We start from the raw sequence: 23,155 nt of genomic DNA, 5'->3' as shown, positions 1-23,155 counted from the left end.
CCCCTTTTCCTAATCGGCCACCATTCAGATAATAATTTGTTTTCCTGTTCTTGCCACCAAAGTGGATAACCTCACATTTATCCACATTAAATTGCATCTGCCATGAATTCGCCCACTCACCTAACCTATCCAAGTCACCCTGCATCCTCCTCACAGCTAACACTGCCGCCCAGCTTCGTGTCATCCGCAAACCTGGAGATGCTGCATTTAATTCCCTCGTTTAAGTCATTAATATATATTGTAAACAACTCGGGTCCCAGCACTGAGCCTTGTGGTACCCCACTAGTCACTGTCTGCCATTCTGAAAAGGTCCCATTTATTCCCACTCTTTGCTTCCTGTCTGCCAACCAATTTTCTATCCACATCAATACCATACCCCCAATACTGTGTGCTTTAAGTTTGCACACTAATCTCCTGTGTGGGACCTGTCAAAAGCCTTTTGAAAATCCAAGTATACCACATCCACCGGTTCTCCCTTATCCACTCTACTAGTTACATCCTCAAAAAAATTCTATGAGATTCGTCAGACATGATTTTCCTTTCACAAATCCATGCTGACTTTGTCCGATGATTTCACCGCTTTCCAAATGTGCTGTTACCACATCTTTGATAACTGACTCTAGCATTTTCCCCACCACCGATGTTAGGCTAACCGGTCTATAATTCCCTGGTTTCTCTCTCCCTCCTTTTTTTAAAAGCGGGGTTACATTAGCCACCCTCCAGTCCTCAGAAACTAGTCCAGAATCTAAAGAGTTTTGAAAAATTATCACTAATGCATCCACTATTTCTTAGATTAGATTAGATTCAACTTTATTGTCATTGTGCCAAGTACAGATACAAAGCCAATGAAATGCAGTTAGCATCTAACCAGAAATGCAAAGAATAGTGTTATTTACAAAATAACTGCGAATAAAAAGTAAGTGCTACAGCACACAAATATAAAAGAACTGAGACAGTACAATATGGGTGCAATACTACTTAGTGCTGTGATGTGAGGTTCAGCAGGGTCACAGCCTCAGGAAGAAGCTCTCCCTGTGCGGGAATGGAGGCTCCTGTAGTGCCTACCAGATGGGAGGAGAGTAAAAAGTCCATGGTTAGGGTGAGATGCATCCCTGATAATGCTTCTCGCCCTGCCGAGGCAGCGTTCATGGTAGATGTTCTCAATGGTGGGCAATTGGGTGCCAATAATCCGCTGGGCAGTTTTCACTACACACTGGAGTGCTTTGTGGTCTGATATGGGACAATTGCCATACCACACTGTGATGCAGTTGGTGAGTATGCTCTCAATGGTACAGCGGTAAAAGTCCATCAGTATCCTGGGACAGAGGTGAGCTTTCTTGATGCTCCGCAGGAAATAAAGGCGCTGTTGCGCCTTTTTGATCAGGATGGAGGAGTTCAGGGACCAGGTGAAATCCTCGGAAATGTGGAATTTGAAGCTTGATACATGCTCCACTGATGTAGATGGGGACGTGAGTGTGGTTCCTAGCATGCCTGAAGTCCACAATGATCTCCTTGGTCTTCTGGGTGTTGTCTATCACACCTATCACATAAAGTTCATATAACAGAATACTCAAGACATTTGAAAATATTTAATATTTTCCTTAGTTCTGAAAATGACATTAACTATGAAACGAGTTAACAGAAGAAATTCTACAGATGCTAGAAATGTGTAGTTAATGCTGTGCAGCTGTCTTGGTGCTTGCTTTGTTAATTATTAAACTTTTCTTAACCCAACAGACATATTCTACACCGAGTTTGTAAAAAATGCATAATGCAATAATTTTGTTGAAACACCAGTGAAAAATGGTCAACAAATCAAGAATCATAGAAACAGTGAACTAGTTTATTTATGTCGATTTATTGGTGAGGCCTAGTTCAATTTACCACTGTTGTGCTCAATGTAAACATCAAAAGCTAACTCTATTTACCAACAGTCAGCCCTCTGCTAGAGTCCAAAATCAAAATTCCAGCGTGATACATACGGAAAGTACAAAACTAATGGAAGGCAGCATGAGCTGGCACGAAGCCCACAACACAAAACCACACCAGTGTACTCACTTACCATCTCATCCACTGAATGGACAGACTTGGGACAGGAAAGAAAAAGTTAGGAAATTAGCATATAGAAAACAGTTAAAAAGGTACATTCACTGAAAAAAAAGAGAAATCAATGGAGTTTGTACAAAAGCACCATAGAGATAGTATTCTAATATTCATTGCCATGTAATTCTACAGCACTGGTACTACAGTGAAAGGAGTGGCATTTTAAATGAAAACATCTATATATCTAAAAGAGGACAAGTGGACAACAAATGTGTATACAATATTACTGGTAGGATTGCACTATGGTCAGAACTCAATCTTTGCTGTATGGTAATATACAATATGGGGCTGCATGGTAGCATAGTGGTTTGCATCACGCTTATAGTATAGCCAACATGGTTCAATTCCCACTGCCACATGTAAGGAGTTTGTACATTCTCCCTGTGACTGCGTGGGTTTCCTCCCACTGTCTAAAGACACGCCGCTTTGTAGGTTAATTAATCATTGTAAACTGTCCTGTGGGTAAGCAAGGGGGATTGCTGGGCAGCACGGCTCAAAGGCCTATTCAGTGCTACATTTCAATAAATAAATAAAATACAATACATCACTTTATAGTAATATACAGTAAATCACTTAGAACAGAAGGGACATAATAAAGAAATTTCCAGTTGACAGAAAGAAGCACCTCCCACTTGGTTAATGGTGAAGGGGAAAAGTATTGATACTGTACAGAGATATAGGTGTTCTACTCTGTTTGGCAAATGGAACTCGAAGCTGAGAAAAGTACATAAATATACAAGTGGAGATCCAACAAAAAGAGGTATGAAAAATAAAATAAGGACAATTCATATTGTGGAGAAGCAGACAGACTAGAAACATATATTCACAAATCCTCAAAGGCAGCAAGATAAATTTATAAGATAGTTTAAAAAGAAATATGGAATTCTGAAGCACAGAACAATCGGAAAGTTACATTAAAACTGTACTCAAAACTAGCTTGAGCTCTGCAAGCAAGAGAAAATCTGCAGATGCTGGAAATCCAAGCAACACACACAAAATGTTGAAAGAACTCAGCAGGCCAGGCAGCATCTATGCAAAAAAGTACAGTCGATGTTTCGGACCAAAACTCTTCGGTAGGACTGGTTTTCTCGAAGGGTTTTGGCCCGAAACGTCGACTGTACTTTTTTGTGTGCTGAGGTCTGCAAATAGTTAGTTTCGGTCAATGCAGGAAAGATGTGATTATACTATAAAGAATGCAGACTAGTTTTATAAAAGTTGTACAGAAATAGGAAACTGCAGCTAAAATAAAAAAATAGATGGGCTGAGACTATTTTCTCTAACAGTGAAGGCTGTGAAAGAACATTGCTGAATTGCATAAAGTTATGAAGGACCTAAATAAAGTCAACAGGAAGGATCAATTTTCCTTAATGCAGGTCAAAACTTAAAGGGGACTGATTTAAGGTAATTGATAGGAGTGGTGAAGAGATGAAGGGATTTTTACCCATAAAGTGGCAGGAGTCTGGAGCTCACTGCCTGAAAGAGTGGTAAAAAATATAAGACCTCATAATTGTTGTGTAGTTGAAGAGTCAAGACCAACAAGGTTGTGAACCTTGTACTAGAAACGAGGATGAGGCTCACTAGCCCCTTTATTTAACACCAGAGTCATGCAGGGTTTAACACTTCCTCCCTATATTGAGGTTGACATGTGAATATAATTTACATAAAACAGAAGCAGCCCAAATAATTCCAATGCTCAAAACAAATCTGGGTAACTTTGGAATGAATTTCATTTTGTTTCAATGATAACATACCAGCTTAGCCTTGATTGAGCCTGAGTCAACATTCTGCCCAGTCTTGGCATGTAACTGGAGTTGGACAGCATGAAGCTGCAAAAGCTGATCATGTACTTCTTTCTCCAACACAGCCTTCTCAGCCTGAGTATCGATTAACTCAGACTTCATGTCCAGTAGCTGAGCCTACAGAGCAAATAATTTAAAAATGGTTAATAACTGCTAATTACTGTAAAATCACATCTTTATTTTCTACAGGGCAGTGTTTTACAGTTTAATTGTGTATACCTCCAATAAACAGCATACCAATACACCCAAAATATACACATTAGATTCTATCTATGGCCTTTATAAGATACACTGAAACTAACGATCAAATTTGATCTTCAAATGCAAATTAATCCCAACAGGATCTCAGTCATCCTGAGTGAAGTATTTAGGCAAATCTTACAGTAACTATCACTGTAACTGTGAATTCTCCACAGTACTTTGAAGCAGCAACCAAATACCAAATACACAGGGAAACAAGTTCAATTGGTGAGTTTTATTAACTTAAATTTCCCTGTTTAGACATATAGTTCCTTGAAATGATTCAGTAACAATAAAATGGAAAATGATGCAAATATTCAACTGATTAGCTGCCATCTATGGAATAAGAAACAAAAGTAAATTTTTCAGATTGATAACATTCCATCAGAATTGTGTGTTTCCAGCATTTTCTCTTTTTCTTTTGAATTGCCAATGTTTGCAGTATTTTTAACTTAATGATAAGATCCAATTGCAAATAATTATTTAAATATTAGCCAAACTATGAAGAAATTTCTAACCAACCATTGTACATATTCATACCCTAAAATATCTTATATAGATTAAATAAATAACCCAAAAGGAAGTAACTTGCCATGGTATTCACAACGAGTTTTCTATTCTGTGTGGTCAGGGAAAAAGGGTACCGTTGTATGAATCACAAAGTTAGAGCCACCACATCCTACAGACTCACTGATTATGTCAGCAATTTGACCATTGTGCCAATGAGAAAGTTGTGAAACAGTTCTGAGTAAATCCACATGCTAACCCAAGCAAACCCACTTGCTACTTTGCAGAATATTGATTTTTAAAAGCTTCTCGAGTCAGATGCCAGAACACCCAGAAATGCATGTTTCCTGTAGATTAAACAGCCATCTGTTCTGGCTGTATTCTGCTGTGTCAGAAACTTAATCTGAACTTCTGATTTCTGCTGGCACTCCTGCAGCAATGAAACAATTAACTCCACACTACATAGATCAGTGTGGCCCGAATCATTCAGGTAATGCACAGTGGCTGCCTGAGGGCTGTTCAGGGTAAAGGTAGGCTCTTACAATGCTGAGATGATGAGTGTAGGGATGCCTTTGAATTGGCACAGTGAATCCAGCCCATTACTGCAGGCCAGTCTACAGAACTTAGTGGACACAGCCCAGGACATCACAGGCAAAGTTCTCCCCACCATTGAGCACATTTACAAGGAGCACTACCACAGGTATACGAATAGATATGGTCATGAGGAAAGCTTTTGACACATTGGTCTTCATAAACCAAAGTACTGAATACAGGAGATGGGATGTTGTGTTGAAGTTGTGTTGAAGACTTTGGTAAGGCCTAATTTGGAATGTTGTGCACAGTTTTGGTCACCTACCTACGGAAAAGATGTAAAGGCTGAAAGAGTACAAAGAAAATTTACAAGAATGTTGCCGGGATTGGAGGACCACAGTTATAAGGGAAGACTGATTAGATTAGGACTTTATTCCTTAGAATATAGAAGATTGAGGGAAGATTTGATAAAGATATACAAAATTGTGAGGGATACAGATAGGGTAAATGCAAGCAGGCTTTTTCCACTGAGGTTGGGTGGGACTACAACTAGAGGTAATGGGTTAAGGACGAATGGTGAAAAATTTAAGGGGAACGTGAGGGGAAGCTTCTTCAATCAGAGGATCGTGAGAGTGTGGAATAAGCTGCTAGCGCAAGTGATGCATGTGAGTTCGATTTCAATGCTTAAGAGGAGTTTGGATAGTTATTTGGATGGTAAGGGTATGAAGGGCAATGGTCCCGATGTAGTCCATGGGAGTAGGCAGTTTAAATAGTTTGTCACAGCCTGTTTCTGTGCTGTACTCTTCTATGACTCTGACAAGAAAGCAGCATCTATCACCAAGGAACCCCACCATATTTGCCATGATCTTTTCTTAATACTATTATTGACTGGGGGGTACAGGAGCCTTAGGTCCCACACCTCCAGGTTCAGGAACGGTTATCAGCCTTCAAGCATCAGGCTCCTGACTCACCTTTCTCAATCCCAACAATCTCAACTGACGTAGTAGGGCACTGAATTTGTAACTATGGGGAAATATCCAGACTAACAAAAAGAGGGCATTGTCAACAACTTCCATCACATTGAACAGCTATGATGAGACACCAAGGATACAAACAGTATATCAACAAGTGGATAAGCTACTGCTAATGGCCAAAAATGACTGGCACTCACTCACGGTGCCAGTTCAGATGCAAATCTAAACTTAGCACTGAATAGCTGCAACACTTGTTCAAGCATGTCCAACACCAACCCTCACATGCTACCATAACACATTGCCACAGTAAGTCACGCAGCAATGTAATGACTTTATTGTGAGTGCTCTAGAGCACTGAATCCTCAACCAGGTTACCAGCAAAGCAGTGGGCAGAAGCAGAAACAGCAGGGGTTGGCACCAAGTTCCTGCACCACCAGAGATGTACCTTGCTATACAAAGCAGCATAGCACTTAGCGCGATGCTACTTCAGTTTGGGGCATCAGAGTTCGTAGTTCAATTCTGACGTCATCTGTATAAAAAGTTTGTACGTTCCTTCCCATAATAATGTCGGTTTACTTTGAGCGCTCCAGTTTCCCCCCACATTCCAAAGACCCACAGGTTAATAGGTTAATTAGTCATTGTACATTGTTCTGTAATGAGGTAAGGTTAAGTCAGGGGTTACTGGGTGATGAGGCTCATTGAAGAGCCTGTTCCATGCTGTATCGCTAAAAAAAATGTTGTAATGATCCCTTTTAGCATTGATTCCACTAATGCTCTCATTCATCTTATCATATTTAAACATTTTTACACGTTGCAAATCTCTCCAATTTCCCTTTGAAAGATGAAATAATCTCTGCTTCAACCACTTTTTAATCACAAAGCATTACATTCTTCAGCACACCATGTAAATAGAGGCTCACAGAAATCTATCACTTCAGTGTCTTGGTATCAACTATTTGCTCCTCTTCATATCAACATTAAAAAGGGGAAAGAGGAACAAACCCTTTAATCCAAAAGCAAAATACTGGAGCTGGAAATTTTTAACAGGACATCAGCGGTGTAGAGAAAAACCAAATGAAAGTTTTAGGTTAGATTGAGAAGCTTTTAAAAAACAACTAAAAAGCCATAAGAGAAAAAAAAAAGAAATATGAAGTTAAGCTAGCCAATAGTATCAGAGGATACCACAAGATTGTTCAGATATATCAAGAGTAAAAGAGAACAAAGAAATGGCGTATAAACTTAATAAATATCGTGCACTGTAGAAGACACTAGCAGTATGCCAGAAATTTTTGGAGTGTCAGGGAGAAGAAGTGTGTGTAGTTGCTATTACTAAGGAGAAGATTTCTGGGAAGCTGAAAAGTCTGAAGGTAGATAAGTCACCTGGACCAGATGGACTATGTCCCAGGGTTCAGAAAGAGGTAGATCAAAAGATTATGGAGACATTAGTAATGATTTTTCAAGAATCTCTATATTCTTTAATAGTTCTAAAGGACTGAAAAATTGCACAGGCCACTTCATTCTTTAAGAAGTGAAGGAGGCAGAAGAAAGGAAATTATAGGCCTATATGCTTGGCTTCAGTGGTTGGGAAGAGGCTGGAGTCCATTACTAAGGATGAGGTTTTGGGGTACTTGGAGGCACATGATAAAATAGGCCAAAGTCTGCATGGTTTCCTTAAGTGGAAATCCTGACTGATAAATCTGTTGGAAATCTTTGAGGAAATAACAAACAGGATACAGAAAGAGTCAGTGGATGTTGCATACTTGGATTTTAAGAAGGCCTTTGACAAGGTGCTGCACAAGAAGCTGCTTAACAAGATAAGAGCCCACGGTATTACAGGAAAGACATTAACATGGATAGAAGATATGCTGACTGGCAAAAGGCAAAGTGCGGGAACAAAGAAGGCCTGCTACAGTTGGCTGCTGGTGACTAGCTGTCCTTGCTAGGACCACTTCTTTTCATGATTTGGATAACAGAATTGATGACTTTGTGAAGTTTGCAGTAGATACAAAGACAGATGGAGGGGCAGGTAGTGTTAAGGCAGGGGTCCCCAACCTTTTTTGCACCAAGATGTTCAAGTAGGGTTAAACTCACCTCAACATGTCTTTTACAGTGAGGGTTGCCAATTTTCTCACTCCCAAATAAGGGACAAAAGTAGCAGTCAAATACAGGACACTTGTGTTTACCCCGAGAAAAACTACCATGACCACGAAGCCTTGCGCGGGCACCTGTGTGCGCATATGTGACGTGTGCATGCGCGTATGTGCTGATTTTTTTTCTCCACAAATCGGTTTTGGCTTAATCTTCCCAACTACACTGTACATACATTATTTCTACTTTATACAGGCTGTGTATTTATCATATCATTCCTGCTTTTACTATATGTTAGTGTTACTTTAGGTTTTATGTGTTATTTGGTATGATTTGTTAGGTTATTTTTTGGGTCTGGGAATGCTCAAAAATTTTTCCCATATAAATTAATGGTAATTGCTTCTTCGCTTTATGCCATTTCGGCACGAAAGGTTTCATAGGAACACTCTTAGTGGGGGAAATACGGGACAAGGGCGGTCCCGTATGGGACAAACGAATCTAGCCCAATATACGGGATGCCCCAGCAAATACGGGACAGTTGGCAACCCTATGTTCAAGTTCAACAGTGCATGACAGGGAGTGAGGAAAGGTGCAGCTGACTCATATCATTTCCTCGCGGCCCGGTAGCACATGCTTTGCGGCCCAGTGGTTGGGGACCGCTGCGTTAAGGAAGCGGCGAGACTGCTGAAGGACTGGGAGAATGGGAAAAGAAGTGTAAGATGCAATATAATTCAGGGAAGTGTATGGTCATGCACTTTGGAGAAGGAATAAAGGCAGACTCTTTTCTAACTGGGGATAAAATTCAAAAATCAGAGGTGTAGAGGGGCCTGAGAGTCCTTGTGCAGGGCTTCCTTAAAGGTTTACTTGTAGGTTGAGTCGTCGGTCAGAAAGACAAATGCAATGTTAGCATTCATTTTGAGAGGTCTGGAATATAAAAGCAAGGATGTAATGCTGACGCTTTATAAGGCATTGGTCAGACTGCACTTGGCGAGTAATGTGAGCAGTTTTGGGCCTCTTGTCTAACAAAAGATGTACTGGCATTGTTGAGGGTCCAGAGGAGGTTCACAAGAATGGTTCTAGGAAGAAAAAATTAACACGAGGAACATTTGATGGCTCTGGCCATAAATTCATTGTAGTTTATAAGAATGAGGGAGAACCTCACTGAAACCTATTGAATATTGAAAGGCCTACATAAAGTAGATGTGGAGTGGGGAAGTTTAGGACCAGAGAGCACAGCCTCAGAACAGAGGGATGTCCATTTAGGACAGAGATGAGGAGGAATTTCTTTAGCCAGAGGGTAGTGAATCTGTGGAATTCATTACCATAGGCATCTATAGTGGCTAAGTCATTGGGTCTATTTAAGACAGAGCTTGATAGTTTCTTGATTGGTAAGGGTGTCAATAGTTGCAGGGGAGTGCGGGAGTGTGGGGTTGAGGGTCAGCCATGATTGGGCGGCGAAGCAGATAGGCCGAACGACTTAATTCTGCTCCTATGTCTTATGGTCTTATGACCTAATGGTCTAAAGGATCTACCGTAAATTCCGGTGTATAAGCTGAGAATTTGGCCCTAAATTTTCGTCCTAAAATTAGGGGGTTGGCTTATACAGAGGGTGCCAACTTTGAAAAACCGAACACACGGAACACGTCGTATTTATTGGCTGTTTTTGAGTCAAATTCGTTCCACTGTCGACGCATGAATTCTTTGAATGGTTGGTTTAAACTCACATCTAGTGGCTGGAGCACGAACATCAAACCACCGGGGATGACTGCGATGTCCGTATTTTCAGCTTTCAATGCTGCTTTTGTCTCACCTGACAAGTGTGCTTTGAACATGTCCCAGATAAGTGGCAACTTTTCCTTCCTGAAACCTTCGGGACGTTGACACCACACCTCTTTAACCCACTTCAAGCAACCCACTTCATCCATCCAGCAGAGTTTTTGGACGTAAACACCCCGCGGGAAATTTCTGAGCAATCTTTGATTTTTGTCTCAACACAAGATCACCTCTATTCATAAATCCGGTGCACCAAATTCACGTAGCTTTGAAATTTTCGCTAACCTCACGGTGTTTTTCGTCTCATTTCAACACTTGAACTCGAATTATTTCTCTGGTAGCAATGTATCCAGACGATCACTGGTGATTCACCTACTCTAAAACTTTTTCTTCCAGTTCTGGCCACTGGCATGTTTTCCCATGGTTTGCACATTTCGTCTTTGACATTTCCCTCAGCGTGTCCTCTGCCTTTCTCCACTCTCTCAGTTGTTTCTCATTTACACTAAACTTCTTAGCAGCTGCAGAACTATTCGTTCCTTTAGCAAAATCAACAACCTTCAGCTTGAAGCCAGCATCATATCGCATTTATTTTAATCTTTTGAACATGGTGGTCGTAAACTCAATAGTGAGTACACGTACTGATCCCACCACCCCGTGTTATGTTTTAACGAGATTACGATGGGCGCTAAATGGTTTCACGGGGGTTACATTCCAGAGGATTCTTTACCATTGGGAACCTAATCCAAAACTTCCCTCCCTGATTTATTTATTTATTAAGAATTCGCTTATAACGCTTGACAATGTGTAGGCCTGGTTTCTTAGCAGGTACTGGTTCACAAAATTTCCAGGTTCCAGATTCGGCAAAGCCGAGCACCGGCATGTGAGATCTTTTGATCTTTTCTGGTTAAATCAAAAACCTCTACAAAGGGGGTCAGCTTATACAAAGGTAACATGAAAAAGTCACTTTTTTAACCTTGAAAATGGGGTTATATTCCGGGTCAGTTTATACTCTGGAATATACAGTAAATGGGAGAAAACGAAATTCTAAATAAAACAGTTCCAAGTTGCCGAGAAAAGTAAAGCTGTTCTATAACATGACAGAGATCTAGAAAGAATAAATGACTTGTCGCAATGCCACCAGCAGAACAAGTGGTTAACAAATAACAGTGTCAATTTCTTCCAGTTCCCTCCCACATCCCAAAGACACATGGACTAGTTGCTTAATGGACCACCACAAATTGCATATTGCACCGATGAGTGATATAATCTAGGAAATTATGAGAATGTGAGGAGAATAAATAAATAGGGTCAGTGTAGGATTAATGTACAGTATATGGGTTGTTGTTGGTTAGTGTGGACCCAGAAGATAAAAGTCTTTATCATTCCTTTTGATTTTATGTACTTCTATCAAGTCATTCCCCTTTAGGGAAAAACAACTGAAATTTTGTAGAGGGCAGGCTCAAGGCTCAGAAGAGGGTCAATTTCTTTGCTATATATCTTTATGATTATAATAAATGGAATTATCTAAGCAAAGTACAAATAGAAGTGAGTAACGAAATCTAAATTCACCCAATGAGACCAAAAAAGTGTACAACTGGAAATATGGCACTCAAGCCTGCAATTTAAATTTTAAATTCAAGATTCAAGATTATTTGATGTCATTTCTAGTACACAAGTGTAAAGGAAAACAAAATATTTGTTACTTCAGATCCAATGCAGCAAAAAAATAGAAAAAAAACACTAACATAAATAACATATGTTTTGTTTTTTTCTGCACGGTAACACGTCGAAGCTGCACTCTCTCTAACATGCTAGTAGAGAGTGTTTTATTTGGGTTTTTAGCGCTGGAAATAGTTACATTCCGACACGTCTCATTAGCGGGACAGAAGCATGGTAGCATTGTGTATTCCAGGGACCAGCTGATTGCGCTTATGCCGGCCGGTTTCGCGAGCGGAGCGGCGGACATCCCTGCTGAAATCTGGAGGAAAGCACACAGAGGATGCAGAGGGGTATCACAAAGGCGAGGAAGGAGGACCGGGTTGAGACAACAGAGACTTATGGAGAAGAAGAGTTCAGTGGGTAATAAAATGGACGAGTTCACAGCGCTAGCCAGGCGTCAGCGAACATTTCAGGAGTGCAGTGTTATGTGTTTCACTGGAACGGGGCTGCACGAGGACATACCCGATCAAAACTTCTCCATGGACGGCTTCCAGACCGTTCAGGCTGACCGGAAGTGCACTGAGAGCGGTAAGCGTAAAGGAGTTGGGTGCTTACTGTTCTGGTTAACAACAGATGGTGCAATCCGGGTCATATTACGATCGAGGAACGTGTTTGTAGACCGGATATTGAACTTTTTGCTGTTGGACTTCGGCCATATTCCACCGAGATACAACACTGGGCGGCACAGGAGGTCGTTCCTGCCTGTGGCCATCAAACTTGCAGCTCCTTCCGTGGAGGGTCAGACACCCTGAGCCAATAGGCTGGTCCTGGACTTATTTTCCATCTGGCATAGTTTGCATTTTGTTGTTTGATTGCTTGTGGTTTTTGTATTGCTATATTTATGCTCTATTCTTGGTTGGTGCGGCTGTAACGAAACCCAATTTCCCTCGGGATCAATAAGGTATATTTATCTATCTATCTAACAATAATAAAAGAACAATAAATATAATTGCATAAGAGAGCTTATATACATAGATTAACTGTATGTTCATAAAGTGTTGCTAGGTGCAGGCTGATACTGACCTGGCTCTCAAGGAACTGTACGAGACCAACAGCACCCTGGAGAATGTACATCCAGAGGCTGCTTTCATCGTCGCCAAAGACTTTAATGGAGCTTGTGGAACACGAAGAGATAGCATACTCAACTACTCCTACTCTCCCTTCCACAAAGCTAACAAAACACTCCTCCATCCGCCGTTTGGTAAATCATATCACTCCTCCATTTTGCTTCTGCCTGTGTACAGGCAGAAGCTGAAACAAGAGGCGGCCATATTTAAAACTGTCCACTACTGGTCTGACCAATCAGTCTCCATGCTTCAGGACTGCTTTGATGTCATCAACTGGAATGTCTTTCGTGATGAGGATGTCTCTGAGTTCACGGAAGGGGTCACAAGCTTCATCCAGAAGTGTATCAAGGACACTGTCTCCCAAAAGTCAGTCAGGGTCTATCCAAACAAGAAACCCTGGATCAACTGTTTCGTGCGTGCTGCACTTACCGTGCAAGACAGAGCTTATGTTGCCGGTAGCCAAAAGGAACGCAAGAAATGCAGCTACCATCTACGCAAAGTCATCAAGGCAGCGAAACAATACAGGGACAAGATCCCAACACAACTCTCCACCAACAACACACACAGCTTATGGCAAGGTCTGCACACCATCGCAGTCTTCAAAGCCATGCACAGTGGTGCTGCCAACATCACTGCCTCTCTCCCAGATGAGCTATATCTTTTTTATGCTCAGTTTGATAACACGGAGCCCCCAAGGAGAGCCACTGAAGTGACCGGCACCTTGGTCATCTCTGAGGCTGAAGTAGACAGATGTTTCCGATGAATGGACAGTCACAAGGCTGTGGGACCGGAAGGCATCCCGGGACAGTACTTAGGATGTGCATGGCATAACTGGCAGGTGTGGTTACAGACATTTTTAATCTCTTCCTCTCCCAGTGTAGAGTGCCCTCCTGTTTTAAAACATCCACCATTGTCCCTGTACCTAAAAAGAGCAAGGTAATATATCTGAACGACTGGTGTCCTGTCGCACTCACCTCAACAATAAGCAAATTCTTTGAGAGGCTTTGAGAGGACTACAACCAATTGACAGATGATGCAATAGCCACAGCTCTACACACCGTCCTTACACACCTGGAGAAGAGGGATGCTTATGAGAATGCTGTTCTTGGATTACAGTTCAGCATTCAACACCATAATTCCCTCCAGGTTTGACAAGAAGCTCACAGACCTTGGCCTTCACCCTGCCTTGTGCAGCTGGATCCTGGACTTCCTGTCAGATCACCGGCAGGTGGTAAAAGTGGGCACCCTCACCTCTGCCCCTCTGACCCTCAAAACAGAAGCCCCTCAGGGCTGTATACTAAGTCCCCTCCTATACTCCTTGTATACTCATGACTGTATCGCCACCCACAGCTCCAAACTGCTAATTAAATTTACAGATAATACTACATTGATTGGTCTTATCCCAAATAATAATGAGGCAGCCTATCGAGAAATCATTGCCCTGACACAGTGATGTCAAGAAAACAATCCCTTCCTCAATGTCTCAAAAACAAAAGAGCTAGTTGTGGACTACAGGAGGAATGGAGACAAGCTAACCCATATTGACATCAATGTATCTGGGGTTGAGAGGGTGAACAGCTTTAAGTTCCTCAGCATACACATCACCAAGGATCTCACGTGGTCTGTACATACTGGCTGTGTGGTGAAAAATGCACAACAGCACCTCCTTCGCCTCAAACGGTTGAAGGGGTTTGGCACGAGTCCCCAAAACCTAAGGACTTTCTACAGGGACACAACTGAGAGCATCTGACTGGCTGCATCACTGCCTGGTATGGGAACTGTACTTCCCTCAATCGCAGGGCTCTGCAGAGAGTGGTATGGACAGCCCAGCGCGTCTGTAGATGTGAACTTCCCATTACAGTCGGCCCTCCGTATCCACGGGCATTTGGTTCCAGGACCACCCACGGATACCAAATTCCGCAGATGCTCAAGTCTCGTATATAAAATGGTGTAGTATTTGCATATAACCTACGCACATCCTCCCGCATACTTTAAATCATGTCTAGGTTATTTATAATACCCAACACAATGTAAATGCTTGGTAAATAGTTGTTATACTGTAATGTTTAGGGAATAATGACAAGAAAAAAAGTCTGTACATGTTCAGTACAGATGCAACCATACTGGGAACGCTGATGCTACCTCGGCCTCAGCCGATGCCAATTCTCCTGTAATCTTTAAATTCTTGAAGCACTTTACATAGCTAGCCAGCCATCCCTTACTAGCCTTAAACTCCTTCCTCTCGCTCACAGCACAAGTAGCAAACGAATGAGACGCAAGGCGAACAATGCTCAAACAATGAGTAATACTTTTAATCATCTCTTGATTACGGTACTTTATGCTCCCTCTTAGCCTTTGAGGAATTGCTTTGACCACTTTATTGCTTTTTAGGAGCCATTTTTTCACAGAAACAAAGGGTGCATACAACACAAGTAGCGAGGCGAACAATGCTCAAACAACGAGTGCTGGAGAGAGAACTTCCGGGCTTTTTTTTAATCCTGATCCGCGGTTGGTTGAACCTGCGGATGCGGAACCTGCAGATATGGAGGGCCAACTGCATTCAGGACATTTACAGAGACAGGTGCATAAAAGGGGCCCGAAGGATCATTGGGGACCCACATCACCCCAACTACAAACTGCTCCAGCTGCTACCATCCAGGAAATGGTACCACAGCATCAAAGCCAGGACCAACTGTCTCCAGGACAGCTTCTTCCACCAGGTCATCAGATTGATTAATTCATGCTGATACAATTGTATTTCTATGCTATACTGACGGTCCTGTTGTACATACTATTTATTACAAATTACTATAAACTGTGCATTATACATTCTGACAGAGCTGTAATGTAAAGATTTTTACTCCTCATGTAGGTGAAGATGTAAGAAATAACGTCAATTCAATTCAAGAGTATCTGTAGTTACAGTGACTCTGACAGGAAATAATAAAGTTGTTGTGGTGGGAGGTGTGGTGGGGTGGGTCAGTGGGTGGAGATGTTTTCGTTGCTAACTTTTACAATTTGGGAAAAGTAGTGGTTCTTGAGCTTGGTGGTCCTGGCGTGGGTGTTATGTAGCCTCCACTCTGATGAAAATGGGATAGACAGTCCATGAGCAAGGGGTGTGGGATCCTTCACAATGTTGCTGGTCTTTTCCCAGCATCTTTCTGTATACACTGGCTGGTGTGGGTGATGATTTGGGCAGTTTTGACCACTCGTTGTAGAACCTCCCTCTCTGCCACAGTACAGATTCTGTGTCATATAGTGATGCTGCACGGTAGGGTGCTCTCTACTGCACATCTGTAGAAGGACGCAAGTACCGACGTGCATAGTCCAACTCCCTTCAGCCTCCTCAGAAAGTTGAGGCATTAATGAGCTTTCTTGTAGGCCCCTCTGTAGGCCATCTCATCATTGTTGGTGATAAGCCCCACCACTGTCGTGTATTTTACACTGAATATGGAAGGCTAAGTTGCATCCAGCAAGTTGAACTCCTTGCTTTAACTACTGACAATCTACCACCAGATTTAAAAGAACACCTTCTTTGAGATAGCACCACTAACATTTTTTTTCACTTTCAGTTCTCTTCATTTCCACCTTACCCTCTTTCTCTCCACCCCTCCCTCTTCAAAACATTTTTGATTTCTGACTTCTTCATTTGCATGAAAGGCACCAGTGTGTGACACTGTTTTTCTTTGCATAGATGATACCCAACCTAGCATTGCTAAAGATGTCATGAAAAATTAAAAATCTCTTTTAATTGTGTAGATTGCCTAGATAACTGTGAATATCACAGCATTAAAATAACTGAACCACAGTATTGATTATTAGAAACATTATTACTGTTGACTAGATGAACTTTGCTGCGCTGAAATGGATAAACTTGTGCAATACAGTTCATGAAAAAATATGTACATAGGTTCCATTCTAAAGAACTGAAAACTTTGACGGTCAACACAAATATCCTTTCCAATAGTTGCATCTATGAAATAAAAGGAACAGCATGCCATTGAGCATGTTCTAAGTTAGTAGAAAGATGGCATAATCCTTCAGATAATAAATGACTCCAATTAATCAAGTGTCCAAACACTGCTAAGTATTGTCCGTAAGTCCATCGAATATAGGAGCAGAATTAGACCATTTGGCCGATTGAGTCTGCTCCACCATTTCATTGTGGCTGATCCATTTCCCTCTCAGCCCCAGTCTCCTGCCTTCTCCCCGTACCCCTTCATGCCCTCACCAATCAAGAATCTATCAATCTCTTCCTTAAATATTGGCATCCTCAGCTGGCGTGGTAAGAATTTCAGATTCACCACTCTCTGGTTAAAGAAATTCCTCGGCATCACGGTTCTAAATGGACATCCCTCTATTCTGAGAGTGTGTCCTCTGGTCTTAGACCACCGCGCACTATAGGAAACGTCCCCTCCACATCCACTCTATCGAGGCTTTTCAAAATTCGATAGACTTCAATGAGACCCTCTCTCATTCTTCTGAATTCTAGTGAGTACAGGCCCAGAGCTATCAAACACTCCTCATATGATAAGCCTTTCAATCCTGGAATCATTTTCGTAAACGTCTTTTGAACCCTCTCCAATGTCACCACATCTTTTTTGTCATTGAATTTTAAACTTCTGGTGAGATTAACTGATAAAATAAAAAGAAGGGCATAACGACTTTTGGTCATTTTAGGCTACTGGTCCTTATCAACTATGCCTTCAGTGGCCACATTACTAGGTACACCTGCTCGTTCCTGCAACTATCTAATCAGCCATCATGTGACAGCAACTCAATGCATAGAAGCATGCAGACATAATCAAGGGGTTCAGTTGTTGCTCAGTGAAAATATCAGAATGGGGAAGAAATGTGATCTAAGTGACATTGAACGTTAATGTTTGTTGGTGCCAGACAGGGTACTTAGGTATCTCAGAAACTCCAGATCTCCTGGGATTTTTTTTTTTTTTTTAAACACACAACAGTCTCTAGAGTTCACAGAGAATGGTGTGAAAAACATCCAGCGAGTGGCAGTTCTGTAGGCAAAAATTCCTCATTAATGAGTGAGATCAGAGGAGAATAGCCAGACCAGCTCAAGCTGACAGGAAGGCGACAGTAACTCAGATAACCACACATTACAAGAGTGGTGTGCAGAAGAACATCTCTGAATGCACAACGCATTGAACCTTGAAGTGGATGGGCTACAGCAGCAGAAGGTCATAAATGTACTGTCACGTACCCCGTGACGGGAATAAAGAACCAGCAAAGACGGAAAACACTTTGGAGTCCAGTATTGCTATTAACTAATAATTTTTATTAGTAACTATGCAGTACAGTAATAGAAATGTAGATAAATCAAACAGGTTAGCAATGATTATATATATAAGTAAGTATATCAGTAAGTGTGGAAATATATGTATGAAAAACCAAGCTTCTTTAAGTCTAGGGGTAAAATACAGTCTTACGATGATGAGTAAAGTTCAGTTCAGTTCAGTTCACGGTATTGAGTTGAGTAGTGATGGACAGGGAGAGAGAGGGAGAGATTTGAGTCTTCAGATGAGCTGACGTCGTCGATCTTCTCGTTGTCCTTCGAAATCCTTTAAAAGTCACTACCTGTGACTTTAACAAAGGGGACCGGTTTTCTGTGGTGGAGCTATCACCCAGGCGAGGGCGGACACATGGACAACTCCCCACCAGTCAACCCCTTTCCTTTTCACTGCAAAGGCAACTGATCGATCCACCTGATCGATCCTCCGAAACCCACTTTTTCTGCGGGCACAACAATGCTCATTCAATGTCCAAAACATGTGTCTGAGGTCTATCATCTGACTTCCTATTTTATCTTCCCGTGCTGAGCACCAACTGACACTCAAGTAACTCCTCCTTCCTTTGTCCGTGTAAGAAATGTACAAACACGCCATGTCCTTGGGAGTATCAACACGCTGCCGAAAATCATAACATCGAGTGTCCATCAAATAACACCGCCTTCAGTCACCATAGCAACTTACGAGCCGCTCGGTGCCATCTCTCTCTCCAACTCAGCAGAAATCCAAAAGTTAGCCAGTTCTTCCTTGTGCCTTAAAGTGACAGTCCAACAGTTAGTCTTCGTCTCTCTCTTTCTCTCTCTCTCTTCAAAACAAGGTATCAAAGTTGAATAACTCTCTCTCTCTTTTCAAAAGCATAGTTAATACAGGTAAACAAACACAGTTCATAGGGGTAATTCAGGATCCCGTCACAGTACACTCACTGGCCACTTTATTAGGTACAGAAGGAACCTAATAAAGTGGCCACTGAGCGAATATGAAGTATTGACTAATCCATACAAGGAACTTCTCAGTAAAACTACTGCATGGGTGAAAACAGTTCCACTGTGGCGACATCTGTCAACAGTCAGCGATTTGTACTACACAATGTTAAAGTAATCATTTTGCTGCATCTTTATTTAAAAGTAAGCTAACAATGACAAAACAGATCATCCCTAACAGATTTTGCTGGGCTGCACTAACCTATCAAAGAGATTTGGTACAGGTCTTCATGGCTGCGTCGCAACCACATCCAAAAACATACCTGTACAAATTCAAAAGTCCAATGTACGTAGATTCATTCCTGAAAGTGGAAAAATATTGTATACTCCCTCCACTCTTTGTATTTGTTCTTTCACATGTCTTATGTGCTTTTAATTACATGCATTACAATACCTTGGAGGTATGGTTATACATACTGAGTGATTTTCTGCAATTTCCAACATGGCCAAAATCTTGGTTTTACATATCATCTCTACCATAGCAAAAGCATCTCAAGACAATAAGACATAGAAGCAGAATTAGGCCATCAAATCTCATCCCTTCATAAAAGCAATCACACAAAATTTTACTCTCTATCATGTGTGAAAAATAAAAATCACCAATTCACCATATTAAATTTTACAAATCCAAACAATCTTGTGACATTGTCAAAAAAAGTGATCACGTTAGTATTATTCATATCTGATGAAGGGGTAACATGTTGAGCTATGGCTTTCAATTCCATTTTAATATAATGTCAAGAAATAAAATTTTACTACTATTATCCATAAAAACGGTAGATTCAATCACATGAATGCGGAAATCTGGTTACGATTATCATATACTTAATTGCTCTTTACTCACAGGAGTCAAATGTACAAAATAAGAGTTTTTTTTCAGCCAGTTCTTTCTCCTATTAAGCAACTGCAGTCATTTACACTTCATCCTATTGGTCAATCACTTCATTCCACGTATGGTAAGAATTACTGTGGTAATGACTAGAACACAAAATATTTGTTAAATTTAAAGTATCAAAAGCAATGGAACAGTAATCATGCGAGTTGTTCAAGTGATTGTTGAGCCTGATCTACAGGTTCTACTGGTTCTTATCACATCTTTTCTTAGATAATCCCTCAGGGTCATGGATGATTTATTTTTTACTCCAGTCCTAAGATGGCTGAAGATTTCTGCATGGAATCATTTGATAAGGCGGATGGGTGGGTAGTCAGAAATGTTGTGCAGTCCTACCACAGTGGGAGGGAGGGGAGGGAGGGGGGAGAGGTTCCCTCCCTCCCTACCACAACCTGTAGAAGGCTGCAATATGCTCCTACTATAACCCTTGAAGAACATGGGACCTTCCCAGATGCTGTCCTTCACCCTGAATGGTTGTGGCCAGTGACTGAAGTGAACTTCTTTAATGAGGATGTTACATTGCTCGGGAAGACTTTAGATCCCTTGAAGCATTTACTCTACTTTTTTCTTCTATATTATGTATTGCATTGAACTGCTATGCTAAGTTAATAAATTCCATGACATATGTCGGTGATAATAAACCTGATCCTGATATCTCTTGATATTGGAGAAGCGAAGTGGCACCTCCGACCCTTCGATTAAATTTGAAGAAACTTGGAGACCATTTATTCAACATTTCCATATGATGTAGTTTGACCTTTTCAAATCCTTTTTTTTTAAACTTAAAATACATGGATAGAGGAATGGAGTTAACGACATTAATGATTCTATCTAATGTAATATGTTAGCCTGTCTTTTTTTTCCCTATAGTTTTGTTTTTAGTTTTATTTAGTTTAGGTTAATATTGCTTAGTTTAATTAATACATCTTTTTTTGCTTTTCTAATTGGGGTTTTTTTTGTCAGATTTTTTCTCATTTATCCCTCTACCATGTTTAATTACATTTGTTACATTACAAAGTTTGGGAAACTTTACACATCCATATTATTACCAATGCTATATTTGCAATGTCAATTATTAATAATGTAATCCCAAACTCTGTTCATTAATATTGTTGTTATGTTTATAATTTTGAAAATTAATAAAAAGATTGGAAAAGATATTGGAGAAGCATTCATGCTTCAAGAATTGTGCATGGCCAAAGCCTTGGTGCTGGATGTGTTGGCCTGACAAAAGTTATTAAAATTGGTCTGCAAATCTATTTGTTGGACCTTTGGTCGTGGTGTTAGTTCCCCTGGTGTTTTGTGCGTTTGCCATAATCCCAAAAGATGGGGATGACAGATTCGCCGCAAAACATAGTACTGGGTTTGGGATCTTTATCTTTGAATACCCTTTTCCTCATTTCAAGCCAAATTAGTACATTAGAGCCTTAGGCAAGCTTCATCAAAGTCGTTCATCACTGAGGGGAGGCTCTCGAGATAAGGAAATCATTTCCTTTTTCCAGAGTTTCATTTTGAACATAGACTTTTCAGAGTGTGAACCAGAGGCATTTTGGTAGACCACCTTAGTTTTCTAGCTGTTTAGTGTGAGCTGCATTCTTTTGTAAAATTCAATGAAGTTAACAACAACTTGGAGACTAGTCTCCGGGAAAGTCAGCAGTGGATGGCAATTTAGTGACTGTGGTTGGTCAGCCTGCAATCTGTAATAGAGATGAATATTGAATAGTATCCACTCATCCTGTGGACTAAATCCATAATAGGGAGAAGCTCATAATGGAACACACACAAAATGCTGGAGGAATTTAGCAAGCCAGGCAGCATCTATGGAAAAAAGTACAGTTGACGTTTCGGGCCTAGACCCTTTGGCAGGACTGGAGGAAAAAAAAAGATGAGCAGATTTGAAAAGTGCAGGAGAGGAGGGAGAAACATAAGGTGATAGGTGAAACCGTAAAGAGGGGGGGAGATGAAGTAAAGAGTTGGGAAGTTGATTGGTGAAAGAGATACAAGGCTGGAGAAGGGGGAGTCTGATAGGAGAGGAGAGAAGACCATGGAAGAAAGAAAAAGTGGGGAAGGAGAACCAGAGGGAGGTGATGGAGAAGCAAGGAGATAAGGTGAGACAGAGAAGAGAGGGAAAAAGGAGATATGGTGGGGGTGGGGGGCATTACCAGAAGTTCAAGAAATCAATGTTAATGCCTACCCAGACAAGTGTTGTTCCTCCAACCTGAGTGCGACCTCATTGCAACAGTAAAGGAGGCCATGGATTGACATATCGGAATGGGAATGGGAAGTAGAATTAAAATTGAATTGAATTGGCTTTATTTCTTACATCCTTCACATACATGAGGAGTAAAGACCTTTACGTCTCCGTCTAAATGTGCAATGTGCAATCATAGTAATTTATAATAAATAGAACAGTCTCATGCTGCAGTATCATTTCCTGGATGGTAACAGCTGGAATAGAATGTGGTTGGGGTGACTTGGGTCCCCAATGATCCTATGGGCCCTTTTTATACACCTGTCTTTGTAAAGTTCACAACTACAGATGAGCGGGGCTGTTCGCACCACTCGCTGCAGAGTCCTGCGATTAAGGGAGGCGAGTTCCTATACCAGGCAATCAGGATGGTCTCAATTGTGCCCCTGTAAAAAGCTCCTAGGATTTGGGGACCCATACCAAACTTCCTCAATCACCTGAGGTGAAAGAGGTGCTGTTGTGCCTTTTTCACCACATCAGCTGGTGTGTGCAGACTACGCGAGGTCCTCAATGATGTGGATGCCGAGGAACTTAAAGCTGTTTACCCTCTCAACTCCAGATCTATTGACATCAACAGGGGTTAGCCCATCTCCATACCTCCTGTAATCCACAACCAGCTCCTTTGTTTTTGCAACATTGAGGGAGAGGTCGTTTTCTTGACACCACTGTGTCAGAGATGACTTCTTCCCTGTGGGCCACCTTGTTATTGTTTGAAATAAGACCAATCAATGTAGTGACGTCGTCAAATTTAGTTAGCAAATAGGAGCAGTGGGTGGCAATACAGTCATGGGTATACAGGAAGTAAAGGAGGGGACTTAGTACACAGCCCTGAGGGGCTTCTGTGTTGAGGGTCAGAGGTGAGGGAGCCCACTCTTACAACCTGCTGGCAATCTAACAGGAAGTCCAGGATCCAGCTGCACAAGGCAGG

The 23,155-nt window shown here is 41.3% G+C and overlaps 1 protein-coding gene across 1 annotated transcript in view; it reads right to left on the bottom strand.

Annotated features, from left to right (window-relative positions):
* Positions 1 to 23,155, bottom strand: part of gopc (golgi-associated PDZ and coiled-coil motif containing) — a 57,428-nt gene that overhangs the window by 25,954 nt on the left and 8,319 nt on the right. Inside the window, exon 2 of the mRNA XM_072251611.1 lies at positions 3,855 to 4,019. Coding sequence (XP_072107712.1) covers positions 3,855 to 4,019 — 165 coding nt within the window. The remainder of the gene's footprint in view (positions 1 to 3,854; positions 4,020 to 23,155) is intronic.

This window comes from Mobula birostris, chromosome 2, assembly GCF_030028105.1.
Source record: "Mobula birostris isolate sMobBir1 chromosome 2, sMobBir1.hap1, whole genome shotgun sequence".
NCBI lineage: Eukaryota > Metazoa > Chordata > Chondrichthyes > Myliobatiformes > Myliobatidae > Mobula > Mobula birostris.
Note: the sequence above shows the minus strand (reverse complement) of the source record. Positions and strands in the feature narration are given on the sequence as shown.